Source organism: Castor canadensis, chromosome 8, assembly GCF_047511655.1.
Source record: "Castor canadensis chromosome 8, mCasCan1.hap1v2, whole genome shotgun sequence".
NCBI lineage: Eukaryota > Metazoa > Chordata > Mammalia > Rodentia > Castoridae > Castor > Castor canadensis.
In genome coordinates, this window is record NC_133393.1 from 14,053,056 (window position 1) to 14,078,030 (window position 24,975).

A 24,975-nucleotide genomic window follows, 5' to 3' on the forward strand; every position below is an offset into this window, starting at 1 on the left:
AGGTTTGATGAGGGCCTCAAAAGCTGAGGAGACGGCAGGAGCCGACGGAGAGGTTCTGCGCATGTGCACATCGTGGCAAGACCGTGAGGGCCACTGGGTAATGTAGTCCTTTGTTGTCCGGGCAGGGGATGGCGGAGGCGGGGCAAGGGGCGGATTCCGCGACCTCGGCCGCGTCAGTCTTGAGTACGGGGCGGGGCAGGAGGTCTGTGCTCCCCAGCACGTCCTGTCCTGCCGGAAGTGGAGGTGCGAGTCCGGCCGTGGGCTCTGAGAGGGTGAGGCGCGCGGAAGCACCAGCGCCGAGAATCGGTGGGAGCGGGTGGGGGACACCGTAGCTGGGACCATTTGAGGGGCGTCCCTGGGCCTGAAGGCCTTTTGTCAGGCGGTACAGAGGGGAACTCTTCGGAGAGCGGAGGAGAGGGCGGGTACACCGACTCTAGGGGAGTCTGGCAACCCCGGGTGCTCAAGTCCGGGAGGGGTGTGGTGAGGGGTCGGGTTTCAGGAAAAGGAGTCTTTTAGAAGGTGGCAGGGCCTCGGGTTGGGCAGTTTATTTAGGAATTGGGGGAGTAATGCGGATAGGGCCTCCTTGGAAATGAGAGCCCGGTCTTAAGAGAGGGAGGAATGAGGGACTGAGGGGGAAGGGGAGAAGGATGCACAATCTTGGGAGAGGGGAGCTGGTTTTGTGTACCCAAAAGGAGACACCTATGACCTGGATGAAAGTGGGCCTGGTTTCATCCAATCCGTATCCTCCTGCCTCCCTGTTGTTGCAGCCCCTGCCCGGATGGCAGCAGTAGTTCTAGGGGGAGACACCATGGGCCCTGAACGTATCTTCCCCAATCAGACAGAGGAACTGGGGCCACATCAGGGCCCTACAGAAGGAACCGGGGATTGGAGCGGTGAGGAACCTGAGGAAGAGCAGGAGGAAACAGGGGCAGGCCCAGCTGGCTACTCCTACCAGCCCCTGAACCAAGATCCTGAACAAGAAGAGGTGGAGCTGGCGCCAGTGGGTGAGGGAGAAGATGTAGTAGCTGACATCCAGGATCGGATCCAGGTACGGTGGAGGGGAGGGGATTGTTCCTGAGTAGGTGAAGCTGAATTTCCTGGAAGGCTAGACTAAGAGTGATCTCTCTGACTATGCAGGCCCTGGGGCTCCATTTACCAGATCCTCCATTAGAAAGTGAGGATGAAGATGAGGAGGGTGCCACCTCATTGAGCAGCCACAGCTCTATTCCCATGGACCCAGGTAAAAAGAAAAGAGCTTTCATTTGGGAATAATTATGGAGGAATTGGAGCTGTTAGAGGGAAATTACAGAGGAATATCTTATTCCTAATACGGTAGTTTGTAAACTGAGATTATGCAGACTTCAGAATTCAGGTGAAATACTTATTCTACTAGACTTGGGGATGGGTAGGCATGCAATAGCAAGATGGATTTGGTGACCCCATCACTCAAGGACTCTGGCTTGAGTCAAGGAATGGAGAGAGGAGCTGTTTCCATTATTGCTATTTCCTAACCAGCCTCTGGCTGTGATTTCAGAACATGTAGAGCTGGTGAAAAGGACGATGGCTGGAGTAAGCCTGCCTGCGCCAGGTGTCCCTGCCTGGGCTCGGGAGATATCGGATGCCCAGTGGGAAGATGTGGTACAGAAAGCCCTCCAAGCCCGGCAGGCGTCTCCTGCCTGGAAGTGACCACAGGGAGAGCTGCCTTATCTCCCAGCATTCCAGGCCAGAACCAGCCCAGGACTGAACACATCTCCATCTCCCCATCTCTCATTCCACATCAAGGCAAATCAGACTTCTCAGAGACCCACTTTATTCAGTTCTGTACATTTGGGGACATTGGCCCAAGCCCAACCCACCTTAGCATGTATCACTCTTGTGGAGAATAAAGCACCCTATGTACACAGCCAAACGCCGCACTGCCTGTGCCCCTGGAACCTGGGCCCAGCCCTCCCCTTTCCTCTAAAAAGGACAAGTGAGGGCCTGTCCAGCATCAGCACAAACGAAATAAATAGGTGTTGGGGGCAGCCATGCTTGGGGCACTGCTCCCTGCTTCCTTCTTTGTAGCTTTGGGAACCAACAGCACAGGAAAGCAGCCAGCCACAGGGTGGTCCCTTCCATGTTTGCAGTCCCAGGGCTGCTGCTCACCAAAGAGGGGACACAGGGGAGTCATTTATCCCTGCCTCTTGGTCCACCGGGCCTTACATTCATCATCTGGTGTCCATGGCCTATACTTCTTTTGACCTCTGTAATAAGTTGTCTTGGTCAGGGAGAGGGTAAGAGAAAATAATATAACTCCATCAGCCTGCACACTGTTGGGGCTGGGGTCTCATTTGTGCTGCTGAGAGTTGGCTCTCCTCCAGCTACTCACTCCAGGGGCCAGTGGAGCTTTACATAACTTTGGTGAGAATACTCTCCTGCTGCTCCCTACATGCCTCTGCAGTGGGGAGAGAGGAAAGACACCTAGAATTCAGATGAGGATGAAGGGGAGAGGAGGAGTATATGATTCCTGTATATTTCTCAGAGCAGCCTCAGGTAGCTGTAGGGTTAGGAACAGGCAGGGGACAGACATCCCCAGGTTGTCTCAGTACTCAGCCTGTTTGTACTAGCCACAAGGAGGCAAGAACACATCTTGGGGAGAAGCAGGTGTCCCTGCTTCAAGTGCCTGCATCCTCTATAGTAGCCAGAGAGGTGCTGCCTTGCCCCAAGTCAGCCAGTAGGGAGAAGAGGGTGGAGGGCTGGGGTGGCATCCCAGGGCTGAATGGGCTGTGGCCCTCTGGGAAGGTGAGGGGGTCAGAGAGCTTCCTGGCTGGCAGTTAGGAACTCTTCTGCCCGCTTGTGTGCCTCCAGTGCCTTGATAGTGTAGACATCCTGGGGCAGCTCCGATTTCCTACGAAGCAGCACTTTTTCCTTCTTGATGTCTTTTAGCATCTGTATGTGTGCATAGGGAAAAGGAAAGGAATGGTGACCAATTCCTAAGAAATTCTAGTGTTTCCTTCTCTTATTCTTTGGCTCTGTTTCTCTTGTTTCCCCTCCCTTCCAGACCTATTATTTTTGCTCCACCTCCCTGACCCCTAACTCAGTGCCCTCCCACCTGCACAGCCTCTGTCTCCACCGTCCTTTTCAGAAGCTGGATGTCCTCTGCTGTGGGGGTCTCTGTCTCCATGGAGTACACAGGGGGCAGTGGTGGAGGAGCTCGGAACATGGGATACTGAGAGAGAGGAGGCAATGAAAGCCACTTCAGAGGTTTGTGAGCCTGGATGCCTCATATTCTTCCTCCAAAAACTCCTCCCCCAACTCCAGATAGGCCCCTGAACCAGGGCAGTGGCAGAAAAATCTCACCTGGGGATTAAGCCGGGCCAGCTCCTCGATCTTTTGCCACATCTCTTCTCTTTCCTTCATTCGGAACCGGCCCCTGAGGGAGCAAAAGTATGATTGGGGCTGGGCTTGAGAAGAAAAGTGAGCTAGAGATAGAAGATCAGTCTCCCAGAGAGAGAAAGAGAGAGAGACACTCACTTCTGCTTCTCTGCCTTGTATTGTTGTGTGCAGTCATCAAACAGCTTCTGATTCATTTCCATAAACAGCTTCAGGGCATTGTAGATCAGTCCATGGATTGTCCTGTCACCAAAAAGAGAAATGTACATGAGGCCAGAGCCTACCCATAGCACTAGGATCCCAATTTGCTTGTTTCTAAGAGATGCCTCTGCTAAGAGCTCCTCATTTATTGCTCATATTTCACAAACCTCTATACAGGATAAGCAGACAGCTCTGACCAAATCATGTGACTTGAGTGTGGCATTTTATGATCTTTACAAATACTGGCTCACCTTTCTAGCCTTTCCCCAGCCCATGTTCCAAAACTGACCCACACTAATGGCCTCCCAGCAACATGTCGGACTGTGTCTGTACCACTCTGGAGATGCTTTTAGCAGGAAAGCCTTTTTACAACTTGAATGCTTTATACATTCTGTCTTAGCAGATCACAACAGTTTCTCCCAGCATAAAAGTCTCCAAAGCTGTGATGTGATCTGCAGAATAGCCGACTCAGAAATGGTGTGATACAGGCTGCTGTTCTGGGCATATTCTTATCAATATGCAATAGCACCAGCTCTACTTGCTAAGTGACCAGGTGAGATCCCTGGTTCTTAAGATCTTCCACGCCTCAAAAATCACCCAGCCCACCCTAGTACTCTACTTGTTCCAGTGGCTCTTGGAGTTCCTGTAGAGTGCGGGGAACATGATGGGGAGGACTCGGGCAGCATTGTCACTTATCAGGCTCATGATGTACTCGTTGTTCCAATAATAGAGGGCACGTTCTGCCACCTGGTGGGGAGAGGTGGAACTCAGTGGGGCACTGCTTACTTCACTCAAGATCTGTTCCTCTCAGTCTGGGATATCCTGGCTCTGGGTCTTACCTGGAAATGGGGGCTGGAGACACACTTGGCAAGCTGGCGGAAGAGTGGTTCCATTACTTTGCTGAATTCTGAGGGTTCAATGACATCCAGAATCTCCTCTAGTTCATTCAGGAACATCACTTCCTTGGGGCTGTGGGTTTTGGGCCAAAACTTAAGAAGTCCCACAATCACCTGTAAGAAGAGGACATGAGGATAAAATTCTCAGCACTGGCTGATTCTCTGGGAAGTCCTTCTGCTGCCCTCCCTAACTTCTACCCTGTTGGATACTGTTTGAGTGACCTCAGCTAATGCTCATGTTTTTTTGGATTAGATCTATTTCCTAAGTTTACATAGATTTCTTCAGAGAGGAAACTGTCACCTGTCAGGCCACAACCCTCCTAAAAACCCACTTAGGCATTATTCCTTTGGTAGAACCTGGCAAGCAATGCTGATGGTTAAGAGGTAGACCCGGGGCCCAGAAAGGGAAATTACCGGCTCAGTCAGACTGCTCTCCTTCTCCAGGAATTGTACCACACAGTACGCCAACTGCAAAAGGTTGAAACAGAAAGGAGATAGAATGCAGGTCCCAGGTCTCACAGAAGTCAGTGACAAAAAACAAGATCCCAGAATGGAAGGGGAGGTAGAGAAGATTTACCCATCCCACTCTATGCCATCCCTAGCCCAGCAGAGCTATTCTGCCCCCCATCCCTGGTGCCCAAGTTGGGGACCATGAGGAGGAGAGCGACTCACCTGAGGGTGATACACACTCAGGGACTTGACCTTGTGAAGGGGAAGCAGGACGCGGATGAGAAACATCTTGTGCTCTTCCTTAAGAGGCAAGGCAAAGCCATTGATGATACTGTGAGTTAAAGGAGGGTTTTAGGACCGAAGGGACACGGACAACCCCAATGTACCAATCCTGCAAACCTTTCCAAGCGCCTGTGCCCCCACCCCACCTCTCACCTGCCCAGGATCTCCAGGAGCTCAGCAATTCCATTGTGATGTTCTGTTTCATAGATGAACCTGAGGGAAGAAAAAGGGCTCTCTCAACTCTGTTCTTAATGTCCCTCCAGCAATCTGAAGTTTCCCTACCTCCCTGTTCCCACCCCACCTCAGCAGGGGCTTGTTGTGCTCCTAAGCCTGGGCTCCTGGCCTCACCTGTAGAAGATGTGGTTGATCTGCCTACGTATATAAGCCCGGAGCCCCAAAAACTTGCCATAGATGCGATGCAAAATGGTCTTGAGAAAGTCCCGCTCACGAGGATCCTCACTATCAAATAGGTCCAGGAGCTGGGGGCAGGAGGGAGGAAAGGTAGAGAGTGAGGCTTCAGTCAGGGAAGGCTGGGGCAGGGGTGATAAGGTCCTAGCCAGGGGAAGACCTGAGGTTCTCTGGAGACAGGGAGTGGAGGCAAATGTTTAGAAAGCACAATGGAGCCAGGCGCCAGTGGCTCACGCCTATAATCCTAGCTACTCAAGAGGCAGAGATCAGAAGGATCATGGTTCAAAGCCAGCCTGGGCAAATAGTTCACGAGACCGTATCTTGAAAAAACCCTTCACAAAAAAAGGGCTGGTGGAGTGGCTCAAGGTGTAGGCCCTGATTTCAAACCCCAGCACTGCCAAAAAAAAAAAAAAAAAAAAAGCAGAGTGGTTCTATTAACACTGCTGTACCCAGAGGGTATGCATAACTATATACCCCATAGAACAGGGAGAGGTACTGTGTTGGATTTTTCCCATTATACTAGAAGCTTCTTAAGGGCAGAGTAGGATTTTTTATTTTTCCTAACCTCTCTTCCCCCATGCTGTCCTTGTACCAGATACAGCTGAAACCCCAGTGTACTCAGCATAAGGGGAAAATGCAGGCAGGACACGGGATGGGGGTGTGGGGCCAGAGATCATGAAATGGAAAGAGGGGAAGGTCAGGAACCTCAGAGACTCACAGCAAGGACAAACTTCTGGTCAATGTACTTCTTGGCTATGTTTGGTTGGAAATCAGGAGACTCCAGGAAACGTAAGAAAAACTCATACACGAGCTATGGAAGAAAAGGAGTATCCATTGAGGTATGACCCAAGAACTGGGAGATATCCCCTTGCTGCAGGCCTCAAAATGCCCCTGTTCCCTCAGCCAGGGCCAACCTGCCTCCCTGTCCTGGTACCTGGAGATGTGGCCAGGCAGCTTCCAAAGTGGGCTCATCTTCCTCTGGGTCAAACTCAGCCCCTGTGGGATTCGATGACGGTGGCAGCGTTCGGAAGAGGTTCACTGAAAACTGAAGGGTGAGCCAAGCTTAGAGCCTGGTCTGGGTTTCTCCAGGACTCCTACCCCTACTCCCTGCATCCTTTTCCTGTGCCTACCATGGTGACAGCCTCAGGGTAGATGGCCTCGGTGACAACATCACGGCTGTGAGTGATATACTCCACCATCTCATTTAGTCCTGCACGCTTCACCTCTTTGAATTTGAGGTCACTGAGTGGGTCTGACACGAAGTCAAAGAGGACACAGCACTGGCGTAGCTTCTGGATAAACAGCTCCTCCCGCTCCTGAGTTGGTGAATCTGTAGGAGCCCAAACAGTCAGGTTCTCTTCACCCATGTCCATCATCCTGACCTCCTGGCCTTACAGGGCTTTCCCTTTCCCACCCTTCCATCGTCCTGCTACCTCTGCCTCAGTGGAACTGTTCTCCAGAAAATACTCCCAAACCATCACTCAACCAATGCTCACTGGCCCCGAGGCCATCTGCAGGTACCTTTTAGGGCAGGAAGCTTCTGCAGCTCCCGGTTCTTGCTGAGGTTGAAGCGGGAGGAACTTTGCCGTCGCTCCTTCTTGACAATCTGGGGCCCCCCTGAATACTTGATTTTGCTGAGCTGTGTAGGGGGTGGTGTGCTGTTGCTGGGACGCTTGTTGGATGACGATGGCTGAGACTGGGGCTGAGCCTGGGGCTGAGCCTGGACCTGGTCAAACAAGTAATCTATTGAAGTCAGCTCCTCAAGAGCTGGGCCATCTCTCACCCCCAGTCTGTTTATGCCTGCACATAGGCAGCAAGTGAGCAACGATGGACTCAGAGATAACTACAGGTTATGGCCTTGGAAGGCAATGCTCAAGAAGTCCTATGTCCTAAAGTACCCACTGCAAGTCTGTCAATGGCCTCCAAAATAAAATGTTCATCCCAGTTCATAAGCAGGTAAAATTAACTGTGACAGAAATCAGAAAGTGGTTATCAGAGCTGGGAATGTAGTTCAGTGGCAGAGAGCATGCCGAAGTCCTGGGTTTGATTCAAGTACTGCAAAAAAACCAAAAGGCTGTTTTTCCATGGGTGGATGTGTGCGTGTGCACGCATGCATGCAGGCATTGACTAAGAGACATGAGGAAACTTCTGAGTGATGAAAACATACTACATCTTGAGGGTATCTGGGAGGTGGTACATAGCATGCACACATACCTAAGAATTCTTTGAGCAGTACACCTAAGATTACTGAATATGTGTCAAGCACCACTGGTTCACACCTATAATCCTAGCTATTCACGAGGCAGAGATCAGGAGGATTTCAGTCTGAAGCCAACCCAGGCAAATAGTTTGAGAAACCCTATCTTGAAAAACCTCTTCACAAAAAAAGTCTGGTGGAGTGGCTCAAGGTGTAGGCCCTGAGTTCAAATTCCAGTACCACCAAAAAAAATTACTGAATATGTGACATCCTTCAATTAAAAAGTAAAAGAGAAATTTATTCCAATTTCTTAGTAGTTTAAGTACCAGAAATTTAGCTTAATAAAAATCCTAAATTTAAAAAAAGCTTTGCATTGGGCTCAGTCATAGAGTGCATGCTTATAATATGCAAGGTCCCAGTTGCAATCCCCAGCACCAAATAAATAAAAATTTAAAAACTTTGTCTGAGCTGGGCACTGGTGGCTCATGCCTGTAATCCTAGCTACTTGGGAGTCTGAGACTAAGAAGATCGCAGTTCAAGGCCAACCTGAGCAAATAGTTCTCAAGACCCCATCTCCAAAGTGGACTGGAGGAGTGGCTCAAGCAGTAGAGTGCCTGATTTGCAAGTGCAAATTTTTTTTTTTTTTTTTTTTTGTGGGACTGGGGTTTGAACTCAGGGCTTCATGTTTGCCAAGCCTGCAAATATTTTTAATAACTTCATTTATAATAAATATTTACATTGTCACAATAATTTTTCTAAAATTGTGGTAAGTATTTAGAGAGGAGGACTGTCTGCACAGAGGCATAAGAATGCTCAGGTCCTAATTTCCACAGTAGAAAGTCAGAGATAATCTAAATCTCAAAAATTAAAAAAAAAAAAATTTGGGTGCTGTGGTACACACCTGTAATGCCAGCACTTGGGAGGCTGAGGCAGGAGGATCATGAGTTTGAGGCCAGCCTGGGCTACACAGCAAGACCTGGTCTCAAAAAAAAAAATTAAAATTAAAAAAGCCAAAAACAGAAAACTGCTTCCAATGCTAAGTCAAATAAAGACAATACATACACAAGACCAAAAGCAGGGTTCAAAAAAAGGAAAGAATAAGAGCAAGTCCACCACTGTATTAGTGACTGTCCCCTGTAGTAGCAGAACTATAGATGACTTTTCACTTCTAGATATTCTACAAGCTGACATTGCTTTTATAATGAGAGAAATACAGCTAGTTTTTAAAAAGCTATCCATTTTAAGAGAGATGACTTCCAGGCACAGACCCTGTTTGCATAAGCCTGCAACAGGTACTGAAGCAACATCGGCCGCTCACAAGTACTTCTGACTCTCCAGCTAACTCCTATTAGGAGATGAGATTGTCTGAGCCATAGGACAGCCTTAGCCCCCAACCGGAGACTGCAGGAAGACAAAGGGATTCAAGCCATGTCCTGAGTGCTCACACCACAGGAAGGAAAGGATGACCCTTCTTTCCTCATAGTGGCCGTTTTCCTCCTCTCCAACCCTCGTCCCAAACTTACCATAGTAAGAATGGGAGAACTGGAAATCTTCTGGGTTGGGGGAAGGGAGTAAAACGTTGCCCTTTGCATGCTCTGTACTTTTATAAAAACAATTCTGTGGAGCTTGTGCCGTATGTGGGAATGAGAGAATAAAAGAGGAACACTGAGTCGGGCCCAGTGTAGCTCATTATCACTTTGGCCAACTCGCTCTCTCCTCCACCTGAAACAACAGCTCCAGATACCGGATTGACTGGGGAGCTCGGGGTGGGGGCAGGCAGGAGCAGGCATCATAAATCTCTCCTGTTATGACCTGCAGCAGCCAGTCAGTGTGATTGGAGTTAGCAAAGTTTCCCACCACCCCCAGCCCCCAGAGTCTGAGGTCTCCCCTTCAACATACAGCAGATGAATCACACCTTGGGGACAAAGGTGGAAGTTGGGGACCAGTGCTTGGTATACATCTGGAATCTCCCCTGCCCCAGGTCTCTGTTTTCCTGCCTCAGGAATAACCAAACTCTTTCTGTGGAGCTTAGTGCTCAAGAACACATGCAGGCTAAACTACCTGGTTCAACTCCTGGTTCTGCAACTTATTAGCCTCTCTGTGCTTCAGTTTCCTCATTTGTAAAATTGAGATGAAAACAGTACCTACCTTGTAGGGCTGTAATACAGACTGAACAAAGAGTACCTGGCACACAGGAAAGTGTAAGTTTTCTGCCGCTACCATTCCCTTACTACTATGGTTATCACTTTTATCTTTATACCTGGATTTTAGGAATGCAACCTGAAATTCCTTCCTACAGTAGCACACCTCAAATGTTCCTTTGAATTCATGAGCCCCTTTGTTTGAAAATGGAGAGATCCAGGGAAGCATTGCATCTCTCAGGACCCAGGTTAAGTCTCACCTTTCTCAGCTTATTCTGGACCCTGGGTAACTCCTGGCTCCACCCCCACCCCAACCGTCTGTAACTATTTGTTTGTTTTATTGGCTTTGTGATAACTCACCCACTAGTGACACCTCTTGCTCAGTCTGTTTATGTATCATACCCCCAAACGCCAAGTTCCTTGAAAGCCAGAATCCTGGTGTGCACCCTTCTGGGTACCCCCACTCCTGGCACCCATCAGGCATTCGATTAAATATGGTTTGACTGACCAGGACCCAAGGATCTCAGTTCCTGCCCAGGCTCCTCTCCAGAGGCCCTTCCTGTCCTGTCCTAACAGAGGAGCCCTTAGACCAGAACATTCAATGCATTGCATCAGCAGCAGAGAGAGATACTTGGTAAAAGGCTCAGTGTCAGCCTGAGGAATAAGACTGAGATACCCCACACCTCCATGAAATTCATACTGGGGGGGACATGCAAAGAAAGGAGGCACTCTTTCCAGAAAGGGAAACACAGAGCTTCAATTTTCTCTGCTGACAAGGAGGGGATTTTTTTTTTTCTTTTGGTACTGGGGAATTGAACCCAGGGCCTTGCACATGCTAGGCAAACACTCACCCAGCCTATAAGGAGGGTATTTGACTAGATAAAGCAGTTACCCAAGCACTCTCCAAGTAAGGTTTCAAAAGGCCAGAGGGTTGCATGGCAATGTTCAAAAAACCTACATGTTGAGGCTTAAGTCCCTTCAGCACTAGGATTGTTATTTTTTATTTTATTATTTTTTTTTTTGGTGGTACTGGATGTTTGAACTCATGGCCTTGCAGTTGCTAGGGAGGCACTCTACCCCCTGAGCCACAACCACAGTCCTAGGACTGTGTTATTAAGGGCTGATGTGGCTGCAAAGCAGCTGAACAGGTTTAGTCTATACCACCCCACCACACTGGGCCACTCTGGTATTGTAAGGACCACTGGCTCCTGGGCTCCAGACACAAGAAGCATCTGAGAAATAACTGGCCCAGCCAGTGAAGCCTTTCACTAGGAAGCACGCTTATCTGAAGGCAAGGGTGGGAATCTGTCAGCCACTCCATGTATAAGCATTGCTCCTAAAAGCTCCAATCTCTAACTTTTCTACTTCTCTGGGCCGGGGGTGGGAGGCAAATGAGTCTCCTGGAGAAACTTCTGCAGCCATCACAGCATGGGTAGCCCACCAAAGCCCACTTGGCCAATCTGCCTTCCACATAGTCCTTCTGAGACTCTACAGAGGTTTGAAGTACCTTCTCCTTCCATTTCCAAACTCTCAAAAGTATCTGTATCCCAAGAAGCCTTCCTAGATTCAGGCCTCCAGCAACTGAGCAGTGCCCTGAATTTATGCACCTCTCTTGTCCACTCTGAACAAGTCCTGGTCCACTTTAATCCTAACATAGCCACCATTAATAATTAAACCCAGACATTTAAACATAAAGAAACAGAAATATAATTTAAGCACTGTAGTAAGTATTAAGTATAAAACATAAAAACAACAGAAAAGGAAGCTACACACAATGGTACATGTCTGTAATCCCAGCTACTTGGTAGGCTAAGGCAAGAGGCTCATGAGGCTAGCCTGGGCTACAGGGCGAGACTCCATTGCAAAATGAATAAAACAGGAAAAAAAATGTAAAGATTAAATGTTTTGTATACTGAACTAACTGGCCTAACAAATGAAGACGATTTTGGTTTAATACCCTGAAAACCACAGAGGCATTCTCTCCCGTGGTTATATCTAGCACTCTAACCCTAATTCTTTTCTTGATTCTTTTTTTTTTTCTTTCAATGCTGGGGATTGAACACAGGGCCTTGCATATGCTAGGCAAGCACTCTGCCACTCAGCTATACCCCCAGCTAATTCTTTTCTTCCTTCGTTTATTCACTAAACATCATGCTAAGCATCAAAAATGAAAAGGTGACTAGAACATGGCCCTTGCCTTCAAAGAGCTCACAGTCCAGTAGGTGGGCTAGCCACAAAGGCAGCTAATGGTTCAAGAGAAATAAAAGAACAGAGAGAATCACAAAAGCTATGGGCACACAGAGCTAAGCTACAAACTTTGCCTGGAAGAATTAGGGAAGACATCCCTGAAGAGGTGAGTTTTGATTTAGCTCTTAAGGATAAACCTGAGTTTAGTAGACCAAAAAAAAAAAAAAAAGAAAAGAGAGGAGGGAAATAAAGCAGTCCAGACAATGGAACCACATCTACAAGGGTCTGAGTCATAAACAGGCTTGTTCTACCAGAAGATGGGACATTCAGTGGGACTAGAAAACAGGGAAGGTGCCAGAAGAATGAGGTGGAGCCAGCTCAGAAAAGCATGGAATTTGGATTTTAACTTGTAAGCAACAAAATGCCAAGTTTTTTTGGTTTTGTTTTTTTTTCTTGAATCACTCCACCAGCCTTTTTTTGTGATGGGTTTTTTTCAAGATACGGTCTCTTGACAATTTGCCTGGGCTAGCTTCAAATTGCAATTCTCCTGGTCTCTGTCCCTGAGTAGCTAAGATTACAGGCATGAGCCACTGGCACCCCGCTCAAAATTGGTCTTTAAGCAGAGGATTTGGCTGGGGGTGCAGCTCAGTAGTAGAGCACATATTTTACATGAGTGAAACCCCTAGGTTCAATCTATCCGCAGCATTAGGGGGAAAGGGGCAGGAGGGAGTAGAAGACTAATATCAACAGGTTTTTAGGGTAAAAAGTGTGGCCTCAGAGAAGATAGGCTGAAGTAGGGGAGGCTAGGATTGTTTCTTCCTCCCTATCTGGAGGATAGCACAACATGCAAAAAGAATCCATGGCATTGAATTTTTTTCTCCAAAAACAGACTGGGAAAGACCTTTATCTGCAGACAGTCACACTGGGTCTCACCCAATCTCCCAAGACTTCTTTCCAATCGAGGATTCCCTTCCAGAATCCTAAAGCCAGCCTATCACTCCATTAAGCTCACAAGAGAATTGGCTCCCAAGGCACAGAATGGGTTGAATCCCAGCTCTGCCATTTACTCGCTGAGTAAAAGCTATCCAACGTCTCTAAGCCTCATGTTCATCTGTAAAATGGGGATGATAATAATAGAAGGACCCTAGGGAGTGCTGAAACAGTTTAATGAAACACTGCCTGCAAAGTACTTAGTACAGTACCTGGTACATAGTCCATTGGGTTAAACAGTGTCCCCCAGAATTCATGTCCACCCAGAATCTGTGAATGTGACCTCACTTGAAAACAGGGTCTTTGCAGATGTAATCAAGTGAAAATGAGGACAGACTGGATTCGGGTGTCCTACTAAGAGGAAAGTTTGGACAGAGAAAGAGATACACAGGAGAGAATGCTGTGTGAAGATGGCAGTAGAGACTGAAGTGATCTACAGCAAAGGAATGCCAAGGATTATCAGAAATCACCAGAAGGTAGGATAGAAGTGTGGAATGAATTCTCTAGAACTCCTGAAGGACATGGCCCTTACAACACTCTGATTTCACACTTCTGATCTCTGGAAATGTGAGAGAATAAATTTCTATTGTTTTAAGCCAACCAGTTTGTGGTAATTTATTATGGCTGCCCCAGGAAACTAATATAAAATAATTGCTCAATAAAAATAAAGGTTAGCTGCTAACTAAATGGAAAAGGCTCTAGCAAATGCTTGACAGTGAATTTTGCCAGAAGAGCTCAAAATTCTGGGCTAGAAAAAGGACTAGGAAAGGACTGTGTCAAACAGCATTTGAACACTACGGCCTCACAGCCTGGTCCCCAACTTTTCCAGCATCCATCCATGCACAGGTACCCTTTCTGGAAAATCATGCAGAATTCCTGCAGCTGCCTCATATAGGCAAGCCTGGGCAGCTTTTCACAAAACACAGCCCAAGGTGAATGTGACACCCTCCTTTCCCAGAGGACTTGAAACATGACCACTGCCCTGGGCAGACCTCTCCAAAAGGCAGGGAAGAAATCACAGAAGTTGGTCTCACCGTACTTCATCTGTTCAAGTCTGCATTTTCCCATCAATGAAATGAGATAGTTAGACTCTAAGATCCCATCCAGTTCTAATCTGAAATTGATTGGTTGGTTCGTTCATTCTCTAGTTTACTAATGTATTTAGTTACTGGGTGCTTCTGCTGGCCCAGGCCCTTTAAGAGGTGAGCCAGAGCCTCATGGAGCTCCCATGCAAACACAGAAGACAGCTAATAAATAATTCCTTGTGAACTCCTTATTTAACTACCGTTGTGGTTGGATGCTATGGTACGACTGGGTGACAGAAGAGCAACTAATATCCCCTCACCACGTCCTGGGGATGGAATTGTGTGGACAAGGAAGGCTGCTCTAAGGAATCCTAATAACTAGAAGAGGAGGAGTTAGGCAATATTCCTAAGTATTCTTTTCTCTCCATTTAAATCCTAGTTCTAAGTCTCTCTTGCTGCTTTGGATGTCTGTCACTAGATCCCAACTACCTTGCCTGTGGGACCCACCATTGACATTATTCCTGAAGGAGAGACTGAACCCAGAGGATGTGTTCCCAAAAGCATTTATTGTGGACCAAGTGAGCTCACAGGTGTGGGGAAGAAGCAATGCACAATAACACTGGTTCTTCACCTCAGTTCCCAGCCTGGTGGGAGAGACACAGATGGGAACAAATGGTTACATTGTACAGTGATAAGGGCTAGTCTAGAGACATGTTCAGATAATGGTGTAAGTGCAAAGGAAGGAGTAATTTCTGTGGTCCTCTACTCCCTTGTCTGAAAAATGGGCAAAATCTATCCTGCTTCTTCTGATTATTTATGTGAGGCCTAAAACAATGGTCACCAGTGTGAAAAGTACTTTGATTTCTTTAGAAGTGATAGGGACCGGAAGTGGCCAAGAAAATATAAATCCATAGTTAACCCCAAACACATGTTAATCAATTTCCTTTCAAAAAAAAAAAACCCCACAAGACCTGCCCATAGCTAAGACCTCTATTTCCTGTTCTCTTTCTCTCTGAACAGTTTAGAGCAGAAGGGAAGAAGCAGAGAAAGTGCCAGTAGCAGCTTCTACACAGTATGGCTATTTGCTCCATATCTGCACAGTATCATCAACCATCAAAAGCATCCAACTGAGCACACCCTAAGATAGTCCCAGACATACCCTGGGCTTCCTTAACCCCCTACCCCCTCTGTAGCTCTCATTTGACATTTATTGTTTTACAGCCCTAGACTGCTGAGCTGTGTTGACCTCTGCTCATAACTGTTCTTCAGTCATGCTCTCATTTAGTTGAGACCAAGGGCAGTGGGCCTAGCCCTGCCCACTCAGGGACACCAGTCACTCCCAATCCCTACCCACCCAGAACCACGCCAAAGTCACTTACCATCCCATCAAGCACTTGTGGACTTTTCTCCTTCTTCTTGGGACCCCAGGTTTTATGTTTGTTTTTTTTCAGTCACAGTCTGTCTACATAGCTCAGGCTGGCCTAAAATTTGAGCTCCTTCTGCCTCAGTCTACTGAGTAGTGGGAACATAGTTACATACCACTACGCACCAGGCACTTTCCAGCTTTTTTGTGTTTCTTTGGTTTTGTTTTTTTGGTGGTACTGGGATTTGAACGCAGGGCTTCATATTTGCAAAGCAGGTGCTCTACCACTTGAGCCACACCTCCAGTTACCTCCCAGCTTTTGTCCTAAGTAAAAGGCTCTTTTTTTGGGGGGTGGGGAGGCTAGGAATCGAACCCAAGACTTTGGGTCTGCTAAGCATACAAGCTCTACCACTGAACCACACCCCCAACCATTGAAAAAGGAATTTTCAACACTCAAAGTTGGCAGACAGAAAAATGACTTTCACAGGAATCTGAGGACTTTGAAAAAATCAGAGTGCTTATTTGCTTTCTACAAGCCAAAGTCTTGCCTGAGGGCAGTCCAGATGGGCCCTTGAGGTACTTCCCAGGCTGTGGAAGCTTCCTTCCCTTCTGCCTGAGTAACTCTGTCCTCCACTTCCCCTCCCCCTTACCCCAATAACCATGAAGGAACTGAAGCTAGCACATGTACCACAACCAGGGCTGTGTCTACATTTGTTACCTCCTCAGCGTTCTCGCCTCCACCATCCTTGCCTGAGCTGCTGGGCTTGGCGGTGCCTTTGGCAAGCTTGGGGGGCTCCTGCTGGGAAAAAGGGAGTTAGGGTTAGGGAAGTCAGAGACCCTGTCTGGACTCCTTAGTCTTTGTTGCAACTATGCTTTAGACTGAATCAAACAACGAACCAATCAGTTAGAACATATCTTGTATCTACCCCTTGTGTTGGGGAGAGGGAGGAGAAGTGGGCACTGAAAGCAAGAATCGGTCCCTTCAAGGAGTTTAGAATGTATTTAGGAAGTCATGCCAAGCACAACAATTAAGCATGATAATGCTCTTTCATATGTAAGCTAACTAGACTTGTGCATGTGTTAGGTGTAGTAGGGCTGCTACTACACCTAAGTCAGGTAAGAACCAAGGTGAAGAAGCTTAAGGGAAAAGCATCAGGGCACAAGAGACTAGCTTCTGGATAAAGTGGTCAGAGGGGTGTCAGAGGTTTCCATGCTAGAGAAGTCACCACTCTCCTCTCAGGATCACCCAGAAATACAAGCAGGCATTTTTTTTAGATGTTGCAAATAGCATCCAGACAAGAGGATGCTACTGGCATTTAACCAATAGGTCCCAAGGATGCTAACAGGTACAGGAAGTGTCCATCCAAAATGCCAAGAGTGCCTCTGTAGACTAGCACAGGGACAGGGATGGAGGTAGAGCCCTGAATTGTTACAAAGTGTGAGCACTAGTTTCCCTTGGGAACCTGGGAGCTGGCTCTGAGCCCTGGCCTGCCCAGCATCTCTTCCTATGCTTTGGGCCAAAACAAAAGCAACTGCACAGGGAGAGGATGGGGAAAATGTGAAAAAAGACTTTGGGGATGCAAGCCCAACACAAATCACCCAAGTGCCATGGCTGCCACTGCAGCTCACATGACCTTCCACCCAGTTAACAGACCTGTGTGGAGTGCTTGGCACTGACAGGACCAGTCTGGAGTGATTCAGTTGTGAGCATCAGCTGGTGGGAGGGGCAATGAGCAATCCTAGTCCCCCCTCCTTTTTTTTTCCTTTTGGTTTTTTGAAACAGGGTGTTACTATGTAGCCTAGACTGGCCTTGAATTCACAATCATTCTGCCTCCACCTAACAAGTGCCAGGATTACAGGCGTGTATCACCGAGCCGGGCTGAGAAATCTACTTTTTCTTAGGTGAAATGAGACCCATACTGGCAGTGGATTCAAAAGCACAGCCCAAGCGAAACAGCTGCAGGAGCTGGCATAGTTAACAATAGAAGGGAGGAGTCCTTGGGGTGGGGAAACAAGATGGATCCTAACCAGCAAATGAAGGGCTGCCATGTGGAGTAAAGATGCAACTTGTCCATATGGACTCAGGAGCACAAGAGCAATGGGCTGAAGTAGCAAGAGGACAGGCTGAGGCCCCAAACAAGGATGAATTTTCTCACAGACTAGTTGCATGGAAACTGGCTGCCTAGTGAAGCTAAAAGCTTCCAGCCCTGAGCATTCAAGCAGAGGCTGGGTGACCTCCTCGAAGGGTGTTGCAAAAGGATTCAAGCCTTAAATGAGAACTGAATTGGCAAATCTTGGAAATCACTTCCAGCTCTGAGAGTCTGCAATTCAACAGCAGCCAAGCCCCTTCAGCGAAAAATGTTAAATCAAGTGATTGTGACTGTGGGGGCAAAAGGATTTCAGGGAAGAGAGCTGTGTGGGCTGCAGTAGGGGAAGGCTTCTTGGAGGTGGGGAGGAAACAAGCCACTCTGGATGTGGGGCAGCTTGATGCAGCCACACAAGGGGTAAGGAGTTCTTTCTTTAGGCTGAGCACTCTTCCACTGCCTACTGACCAGGCTGGCCACCCTGTCCCCTGCCAGTGGCTCACAGTGTGGGGTGGAAAGGGAAAGGATGGTGGGGATGCAGACAGGACACAGCACTAAGTTGACTGACTGCACACACCAGAAATAGCCCGTCAGACAGAGCTGACCCATCTTCACACAGTCTGATGTCTCTACTTGATCATAAACTGCTTATTCTTTTGGTACCCCTCCACCCACCCTATGGCACTCAGCACGACGCTTGAGACAGACCTCTCTCTCAGGGAATGTGCCTAAGAGAGACACAGCTGTCTTAGTGCGTAGGTGTAAGTGGGTGTGGGAACAGCGCCCACCAGCCTTGCTCCCTGGCTTCTGCAGAACAGGTGACATGCACATACTGCAGCCCAACCCAGCTGTCAACTGCTGCATGGTACTGAGGTTAAAAGAAAGGGTTTGGAGCCAGCCCTGTGTTTTGGACTCAACTTTTAACTACATATATAGTAGTGGTTAACTAGGCTTTTGGAGCCTCAGTTTCCTGGCTTTTTTTTATGGACAGTACTGAGGTTTGAACTCAGGCTAGGCTGGTGCCCTACCACCTGAGCCACACACCCCAGCCCTTTTTGGTTTTTTTTAGGTATTTTTTTAATAGTGTCTCACATTTTTTCCCCAGGCAGGCCTGGACCCAGATCCTTCTATGTATGCTTCCCTTCATAGCTGCAATGACAGGGACTCACCACCACACCCAGCCACTGATTGAGATGGGATCTCATGAACTTTTTGCTGAAGCTGGCCTCATACTACAAGCCTCCCGATCTCTGCATCCAGAGTAGCTAGGATAACAGGCATTAGCCACCATGCCCAGCTGTTTCCTCATCTATTAAACAATGACAATCATAGTACCACTTCCCTTAGCGCACTGTCTGGCCAAAGAAAATCCTAATGCTGGTCAGTGTTATTACTATTATTATGAACAAGAAGAAAGTGGCAGGGAGCAGGGTCACCTCACCCAGGAATGTAAAAGACCTAAGTCCCAGATCAGAATAACCTGAGAAAAGGGAGGGATGCAAATCTTCCCACTCCCATCCATCTATCCACCTATCCAGTAAGCCCCTATGTGTGCAAGGGAGATGCCAAACCAAAACCAAGCTTAGTTATCTCAAGGGGAAGGCAAGACTTGTCCAAAATTCATTCTCATCCAAGACTGAACACAAAGAAGTCATAAGTATCCTAACAAGTATTCTGCAAATCCAAGGGAAGAGAGTTCAGATGTGGTTGAGGGCTCAGGAAAGGCTTCAGGGAGAAGGTAGTGAAGGATAGCAAGGTTTGGGCTCAGCAGAGATGAAGGAGAAAGGGGACAGGTGATGGATGAGCAACAAAGAGCCTCCACCCACCCACCCTGCTCTGTGCCTCCATCCCATTCAGGCAAACCTCAGTCACATTGTCATCTCTCTCCCCCTCAGAACTTGCCAACCATTGAAGGAGGCCAAATGCAGCCAAAAATCAAATGCAGGAAGTTGAATCTCATGGGGGGTTGGGGGGGGCAGGGTCAGAGTTATGCCTGGCTCTAGGCACTCCAATCCTTCCAGAACTCTTTCTCTACCAAATACACATGTGATCCTAGCAAGTTTAAGAATTGCTTCTCTTCTCAATAATCTACTAGGCAAAGGCTTTCTGCAGATGGGACAAGTTCTGGTACATTAGAGTAAAAACTATGGATGGGTGGCAACCTCACAAACCTCCTTAATTCCACCCCCCTTAACTCCCAGTACAGCTGTCTCGTGTGTTCACTATCTTTAGCTAAACTGACAAGACCATGGTGGCATGCCCACTCCCCAAGTACTGGGCCTAGGTGGGGCACACATGGTGTCTAGCTCACTACCTCAGGGGTTCAGTGCCTAGATGCCTAGACAACATCGCCAGCCCTATGCTCAGAATCGCAGGCCCTGACACTGGGGACAACACAGAATCAGAGCTGCCTGGCAAACACCCAACAGCCCCAGGATGGTTTGACTGATAAGGTTAGAGATGGCAGCCCAGTAACTAAGCCGATCAGAGAGCAAATGAAAGCGACACACCTCTGGGGTCATCAGGAGGGTGGCCACAACACCAGGCCAGAGCCAGCTCCCACCACAAGGGGCAAGCCCCAAGTGAGAGAAGATGGGGGTGGCTGGAACTGGTATCTTAGCATCCTCTATAAGTCTGTACCTCAAAGGAACCACACCTCTGAGTCAGACCTCAGCAACAGCAGGAAACAAAGGGTGGAAGAAGGCAGGGATAAGGAACTGGTGAAGGCGGTATGGAGGAAGACAAAGAAAGTAAAGAGGACAACATCAAGAAATGGCCTGTGGAGCTGGAAGCATAGTTCAGTGGTAAAGCACATGCTTAGTATATGCAAGGCCCTGGGTTCGATCCCCAGCGCTGCTAATAATAATAATAATAATAAAGAAATGGTCTGTGTCAGGACATCATGACAAAGCATGGATGTCCAGGGGTTGGCTAGCCTTCAGGGTAAGAAAACTAATCAGACAGTGCAGATTCTCCATTTGAAGATAGTTGCCCTACGAAATGGAGAAATGCAGCACTGGTGCAAAAAGGAAAAAAATGCAAAGGTTATCCTAGGAGTAGGAACAAGAGGGAGGAGCCTGCTCCATCGAGGAAAGGTGTCTGGTCTAGGATGAATTTGGGAGCCAACCAGCTGATACCAGTTAGGAGGGCACTGGCACAGGTGAGCCCTTTAAGTCAGGAGACTTGATATTGCAGCTGGGCCTCAAGCAGGCTGCATGACCTTGGACAAGTCCCTTCCCCTGTCAGGGCCTCAGTCTCCTCATCTATACCACTAGTGATTGCACTGCATGTGTTCAGAGCTCCCGTCCAGCACTGACGTTTTAAGGTTCCATCCACAGAAGGAAGGGCTCAGTCCTGGTTTACAAGTTTGTGTGTGAAGGAAGAACTAGAGGGAGGGGCCTAGGCCAGATTTGGGTGGAGGAGAGAAAGCAGCGCTGTTCTAGGTCAGGGGGCTTGGCGTGGAGAAGGGACTGTAGGGAACCATGGAGAGGCTGTCCTAGGCCGGTAAGAAGAGAAGGGGCTGCGCAGAACGGGGGGTTGGGGGGAGGATAAGAGGGCAGTTCTGGAGGGAGGTGCAATAGCTGATGAGGGCTGTCCCAAACCGATGGGGGATCAGGGTCAGAGGGAGGCGGGGAGAAAGAGCAGAAGAGTGACCTGAAAGTGGGGCAGATCTGGAGAGAGGAGGTTACCCGGGGGTAGAGGGAGGGAGGAAAGGAGGAGGTGTACGTGGGGGGAATCCACTGGGGCAAGAAGGAGGAGCTGTCCCAGCTGCGGCACAGACTAAGGGGTGCTGCCAGGCGTGGGGGCGGAGGGCTGGCCCCGGGAGTCCTGCGAGGGGCCGGGACGGGAGGGTCCGTCTGGGGCTGTCCCGGGCCTGGTTCGGGCCCCTCCCAGAGCTCCAAACAGGCCCCAAGGCGGAGGCGCGGGGAAAAAGGCCATGCTCACCTTCTCCTTCTTCAGTTTATAGGGCATCTCGGCCCGTCCGGACCCAGCCCGGCTCCTGCGGCCCCGCTCCGGCTCCGGCTTTGCTCGGCCGCACTCGGCCCGCTCGGCGTCTCTTCGCCACCGCCTGCGCGCTGCGCCCGGGTCGAGCGGTAGCTGAGCCTCCAATTGGCTCGAACTCTTACAAACCTGCCTGACAACCAGGCGCCGCCTCCTTGGATTGGTCATTGGAGCCAAGCTGCTTCCTTTTTTTTTCTCATTGGAAAGAAAGAGTACAAACCGCCAGGGTTCGGCTCACAGAATTGGTTGAAGTAGGAGATCCCGCCCTAAAATGGGTTGGGCTTGGCGAAGGAGGCGGGGGTAAGGGGAAACCCAAGCTTGGCCAGGAGTGCTGCACTCCAGCCTCTGGTGTGCGTCGGCCTAGGCCATTCTTCCTAGCCCTTGGAGCTTTGCCCCTTCCCTTCTGAAGTGGATTTCACACTTTCCCCACTCCGCTACTCGGCCTGGTCCTAACTGGAGGAAAGAAATTGTATAAAAGGAAGGGCTCCTCTCTTCATTAGGGTAAAGTAGTACTAATTGCAGACGCAAAATTAGTGGAGAAATCTCCCAAGGGCCCTCCAGGGCATTCTTCTAGATTGTCCTAGATCAGAGTTGCCCAAGAGCAAAAAGAAAGCTTAGCCGGGGTGGAACCCGGGTGAAATAGATGAGAATCTCTGGTTCGTTGCAACTTTAGGAAGTGGATCCCTGTACACTGCAAGTGTGCTGGGATTGGGGAACCAGCTAGATTTGAGCAGTTGAGACTGAAGTGGAAAAGCTCCCTCATTGTTGAGCGCCCAAGAAAATCTGTTCCTCGCCTAAGCCAGTGTTCTAATGGATAAGACTCAGTTCCTGCCCTCAGGGAGTTCCCAATCTGGTGAACTTCACAGAATTGTATAAACATATGATTAAAATACAATGTAATAAATTACACAAACCTTGAGGCGAATGGTGGAATGTGTTTCAAAGACATTACTCCAATAGCCCATCCACTGCCTGAAGAAACTGGAAAAGGCCCAAGAATAAGCCTGAGAAGCACGGTGGTGGTGGCTCACATCTGTAAATCCTAGCTACTCAGGAGGCAGAGATCAGAAGGATCTCAGAAGCCAGCCTGGGCAAATAGTTCTTGAGATCCTATCTGGAAAAAAACCCATCACAAGAAAGGGCTGGCAGAGTGGCTCAAGGTGTAGGCCCTGAGTTCAAACCCCAGCAATGCAATAAATAAATAAATAAGCCTGAAGGCTGGAGGAGTGGCTCAAGCGGTAGAGCCCCAGCCTAGCAAGTGTGAGGTTCTGAGTTCAAACTCCAGTAACACCAAAAATAAATAAGTCTGTAAGGGCTAGGTGCATGGCTCAAGTAGTAGGGTACCTGCCTAGCAAGCACATGGCCCTGAGTTCTAACCCCAGTACTGAAAAAAAAAGCCTGTGGAGGCTGGGAACATGACAATGGTAACTGCTTGCTCAGCATGGGGGAAGCCTTGGGTTCCCTGAGCACAAAAGTAATCCTTGCTCAAGGAAAGCAGTGTTTAAAGACAGTGGCCATGAGGGTGGGAAAGAGATGATTGGGAAATATTTAGAATCAACAGGATTTGGTGATTCATTGGATGGTATGGGAAAGAAGGAGTTGAGAATGACTTCCACAAGTGGTCAAAGATGTAGGAAGAAGACTGGTATCATAATGGCAAAGGAAGTAAAAGGACTGGGCAGAGTAAGATTGAGCAAGATAAAGTAGCAACACCGTGATTGGTGATTCTGCAATTAGGAGGTTACTGGTGATCTTTGCCAGGGAAATTTCAGAGGAGTAGAAGAAATTTTAGAGTGGGCTGAAGAATGAGAAAGAGGTAAGGAAGACAGCAAATGTAGGATCCTGGCTGGCTCACAGAAATAGTATTTGGCTTTCATGACTAATGATGATTTCAAGGCGACACAAAGTACATGCCAACCATTATTTGCTAGGGAAAAGATGTGTATTTATGAATGGTTATTGGTGTACGAGTGTTATCTAGGCAGGATACCAGATAACCCATCTCCAAGGACTCAAGAAGCACCCTAGTCTGGAAGCCTGGAACTTGCCTGCTACTGTGTAAAGCAAGCATATTTTCTTTAGGTTCACCCCCATTTACCCAGTCCTTGGTTCCCCTGGGAGAAAGGGGACAGAGCCACATATAGTAAGACTAGTAAACTGAGACTTTCATGTAGGTGTATCCAGGTTCTTAGTACCTTCCTGCATGCAGTTTTTAAAATGTGGGAACAGGGCTGGAGGTATGGCTCAAGTGATAGGGCACTTGCCTAACAAGTTCAAATTACAAATTCCAGTCCCACCCCCCCCCCCAAAAAAAATGTGGGATAGACAATTTCAGGTTTATGACCTGAAGTACTGACAGGACCTATAATCAAAAATCTAAATATTTTCTTGACCCTCTAGGGCTAGAAATATAACATGTAAATCTAAAGCTCAACTTTCCAATATTTGACATGGAAGACTGCCTCATGTGCTCAGCTGTGGAGAGAAGAAAGAGGGATATTAGCTGGAAGAGAATAGAATGGAAGGTCCAGAAAGGAGAGATTGCCGCCACCAATGAAAATACAGTAACTGTTAATAATTGGAATGTGGACTCCTACTAAGTGTAGTGGAGCAGTGGAGTGAACACAAGGATAGACCATGTAACAGCACGGTAGGAAGCAGGCTGTTGGCTCAGTACTCATGACAGAAGCCTCTAACCTCTCCCTTCTGCCTGCCCTCCTTTAGGATGCAAACAGTTTCAAGGATTGGTGGGGAAGAACAAGTAGGGTCGAGGAAAGGGAGAAGTGCTTTGTTTTCATATTTGGTGCGAGTAGAAGAACAGGACAGCGAACAGGACGAGAAGTGCTGGAGCGTGTGCGGGATGCGTTGGAACAGGTGTGGCAGCCCCAGGCGCTCCAGGACCACAGGAATCACTCACTCACAGTAATCCAGCCAGCAGTCACTACATACCCATAAGCACGTCTAAGAGTTTTACAATCCAACCACTCCCTCCTACGTTACCTGCAACCCTCAAGCCTCAGCGCCTACAGCTGCGCGGGGAAAACTGTGACGATCTCCACAAAGGAGTGGATTCCTTCCTAAACCTACAGCTTCCAGCCAGGCCGAGAACACACCGAGCTTTCATTGATCAGTCAATAAACTGTGAAGTGCGTGCTCGGGCGTGATGGTGGAGAAGACGTTACTTCCCCTAGAAGGCAAAGGCAAATCCGTGTAAACGAGGGTTCAAAGGGCGCATGCATTCAGGCTTCGCAACCGCAGAGATTAAGGCTCTGCTGTCGAGGTACGGTCCTGATCATCCCAGGGGGCAGCACCTCCTCAGAGCCGGCTCCAGTTTCCGACGCCCCGCCCATTTTCCTCAAGCTGCCGCTGACGGAAGC

The 24,975-nt window shown here is 48.5% G+C and overlaps 2 protein-coding genes across 7 annotated transcripts; one reads left to right on the top strand and one right to left on the bottom strand.

The window, feature by feature from the left end:
• Window positions 1–101: 101 nt before the first annotated feature.
• Window positions 102–1,909, top strand: Mea1 (male-enhanced antigen 1). 5 transcript variants are annotated; one of them, XM_074082161.1, is made up of 4 exons: window positions 102–306; window positions 768–1,048; window positions 1,138–1,240; window positions 1,535–1,909. In XM_074082161.1, exons 1-4 carry the CDS (start codon window positions 129–131, stop codon window positions 1,684–1,686), a joined length of 714 nt encoding a protein of 237 aa, XP_073938262.1. In that variant the 5' UTR covers window positions 102–128; the 3' UTR covers window positions 1,687–1,909. The 5 variants fall into 5 exon arrangements, with proteins under 5 accessions (XP_073938262.1, XP_073938264.1, XP_020012843.1 ...); XM_074082163.1 differs by having other exon boundaries at window positions 102–272; window positions 839–1,048; XM_020157254.2 differs by having other exon boundaries at window positions 102–243.
• On the bottom strand, window positions 1,788–24,926 carry Ppp2r5d (protein phosphatase 2 regulatory subunit B'delta). 2 transcript variants are annotated; one of them, XM_020157245.2, is made up of 18 exons: window positions 24,599–24,926; window positions 22,513–22,712; window positions 21,542–21,793; window positions 16,231–16,311; window positions 7,131–7,335; window positions 6,740–6,939; window positions 6,544–6,654; window positions 6,328–6,420; window positions 5,550–5,680; window positions 5,355–5,414; window positions 5,142–5,250; window positions 4,884–4,937; window positions 4,413–4,583; window positions 4,193–4,320; window positions 3,514–3,615; window positions 3,340–3,412; window positions 3,092–3,208; window positions 1,788–2,928 (listed from the first exon to the last, which is right to left on the bottom strand). In XM_020157245.2, the coding sequence occupies exons 2-18, from the start codon at window positions 22,561–22,563 to the stop codon at window positions 2,791–2,793; spliced, it is 2,076 nt and encodes a 691-aa protein (XP_020012834.2). In that variant the 5' UTR covers window positions 22,564–22,712; window positions 24,599–24,926; the 3' UTR covers window positions 1,788–2,790. The 2 variants fall into 2 exon arrangements, with proteins under 2 accessions (XP_020012834.2, XP_020012835.2); XM_020157246.2 differs by having other exon boundaries at window positions 16,231–16,308; window positions 24,599–24,925.
• Window positions 24,927–24,975: the final 49 nt, after the last annotated feature.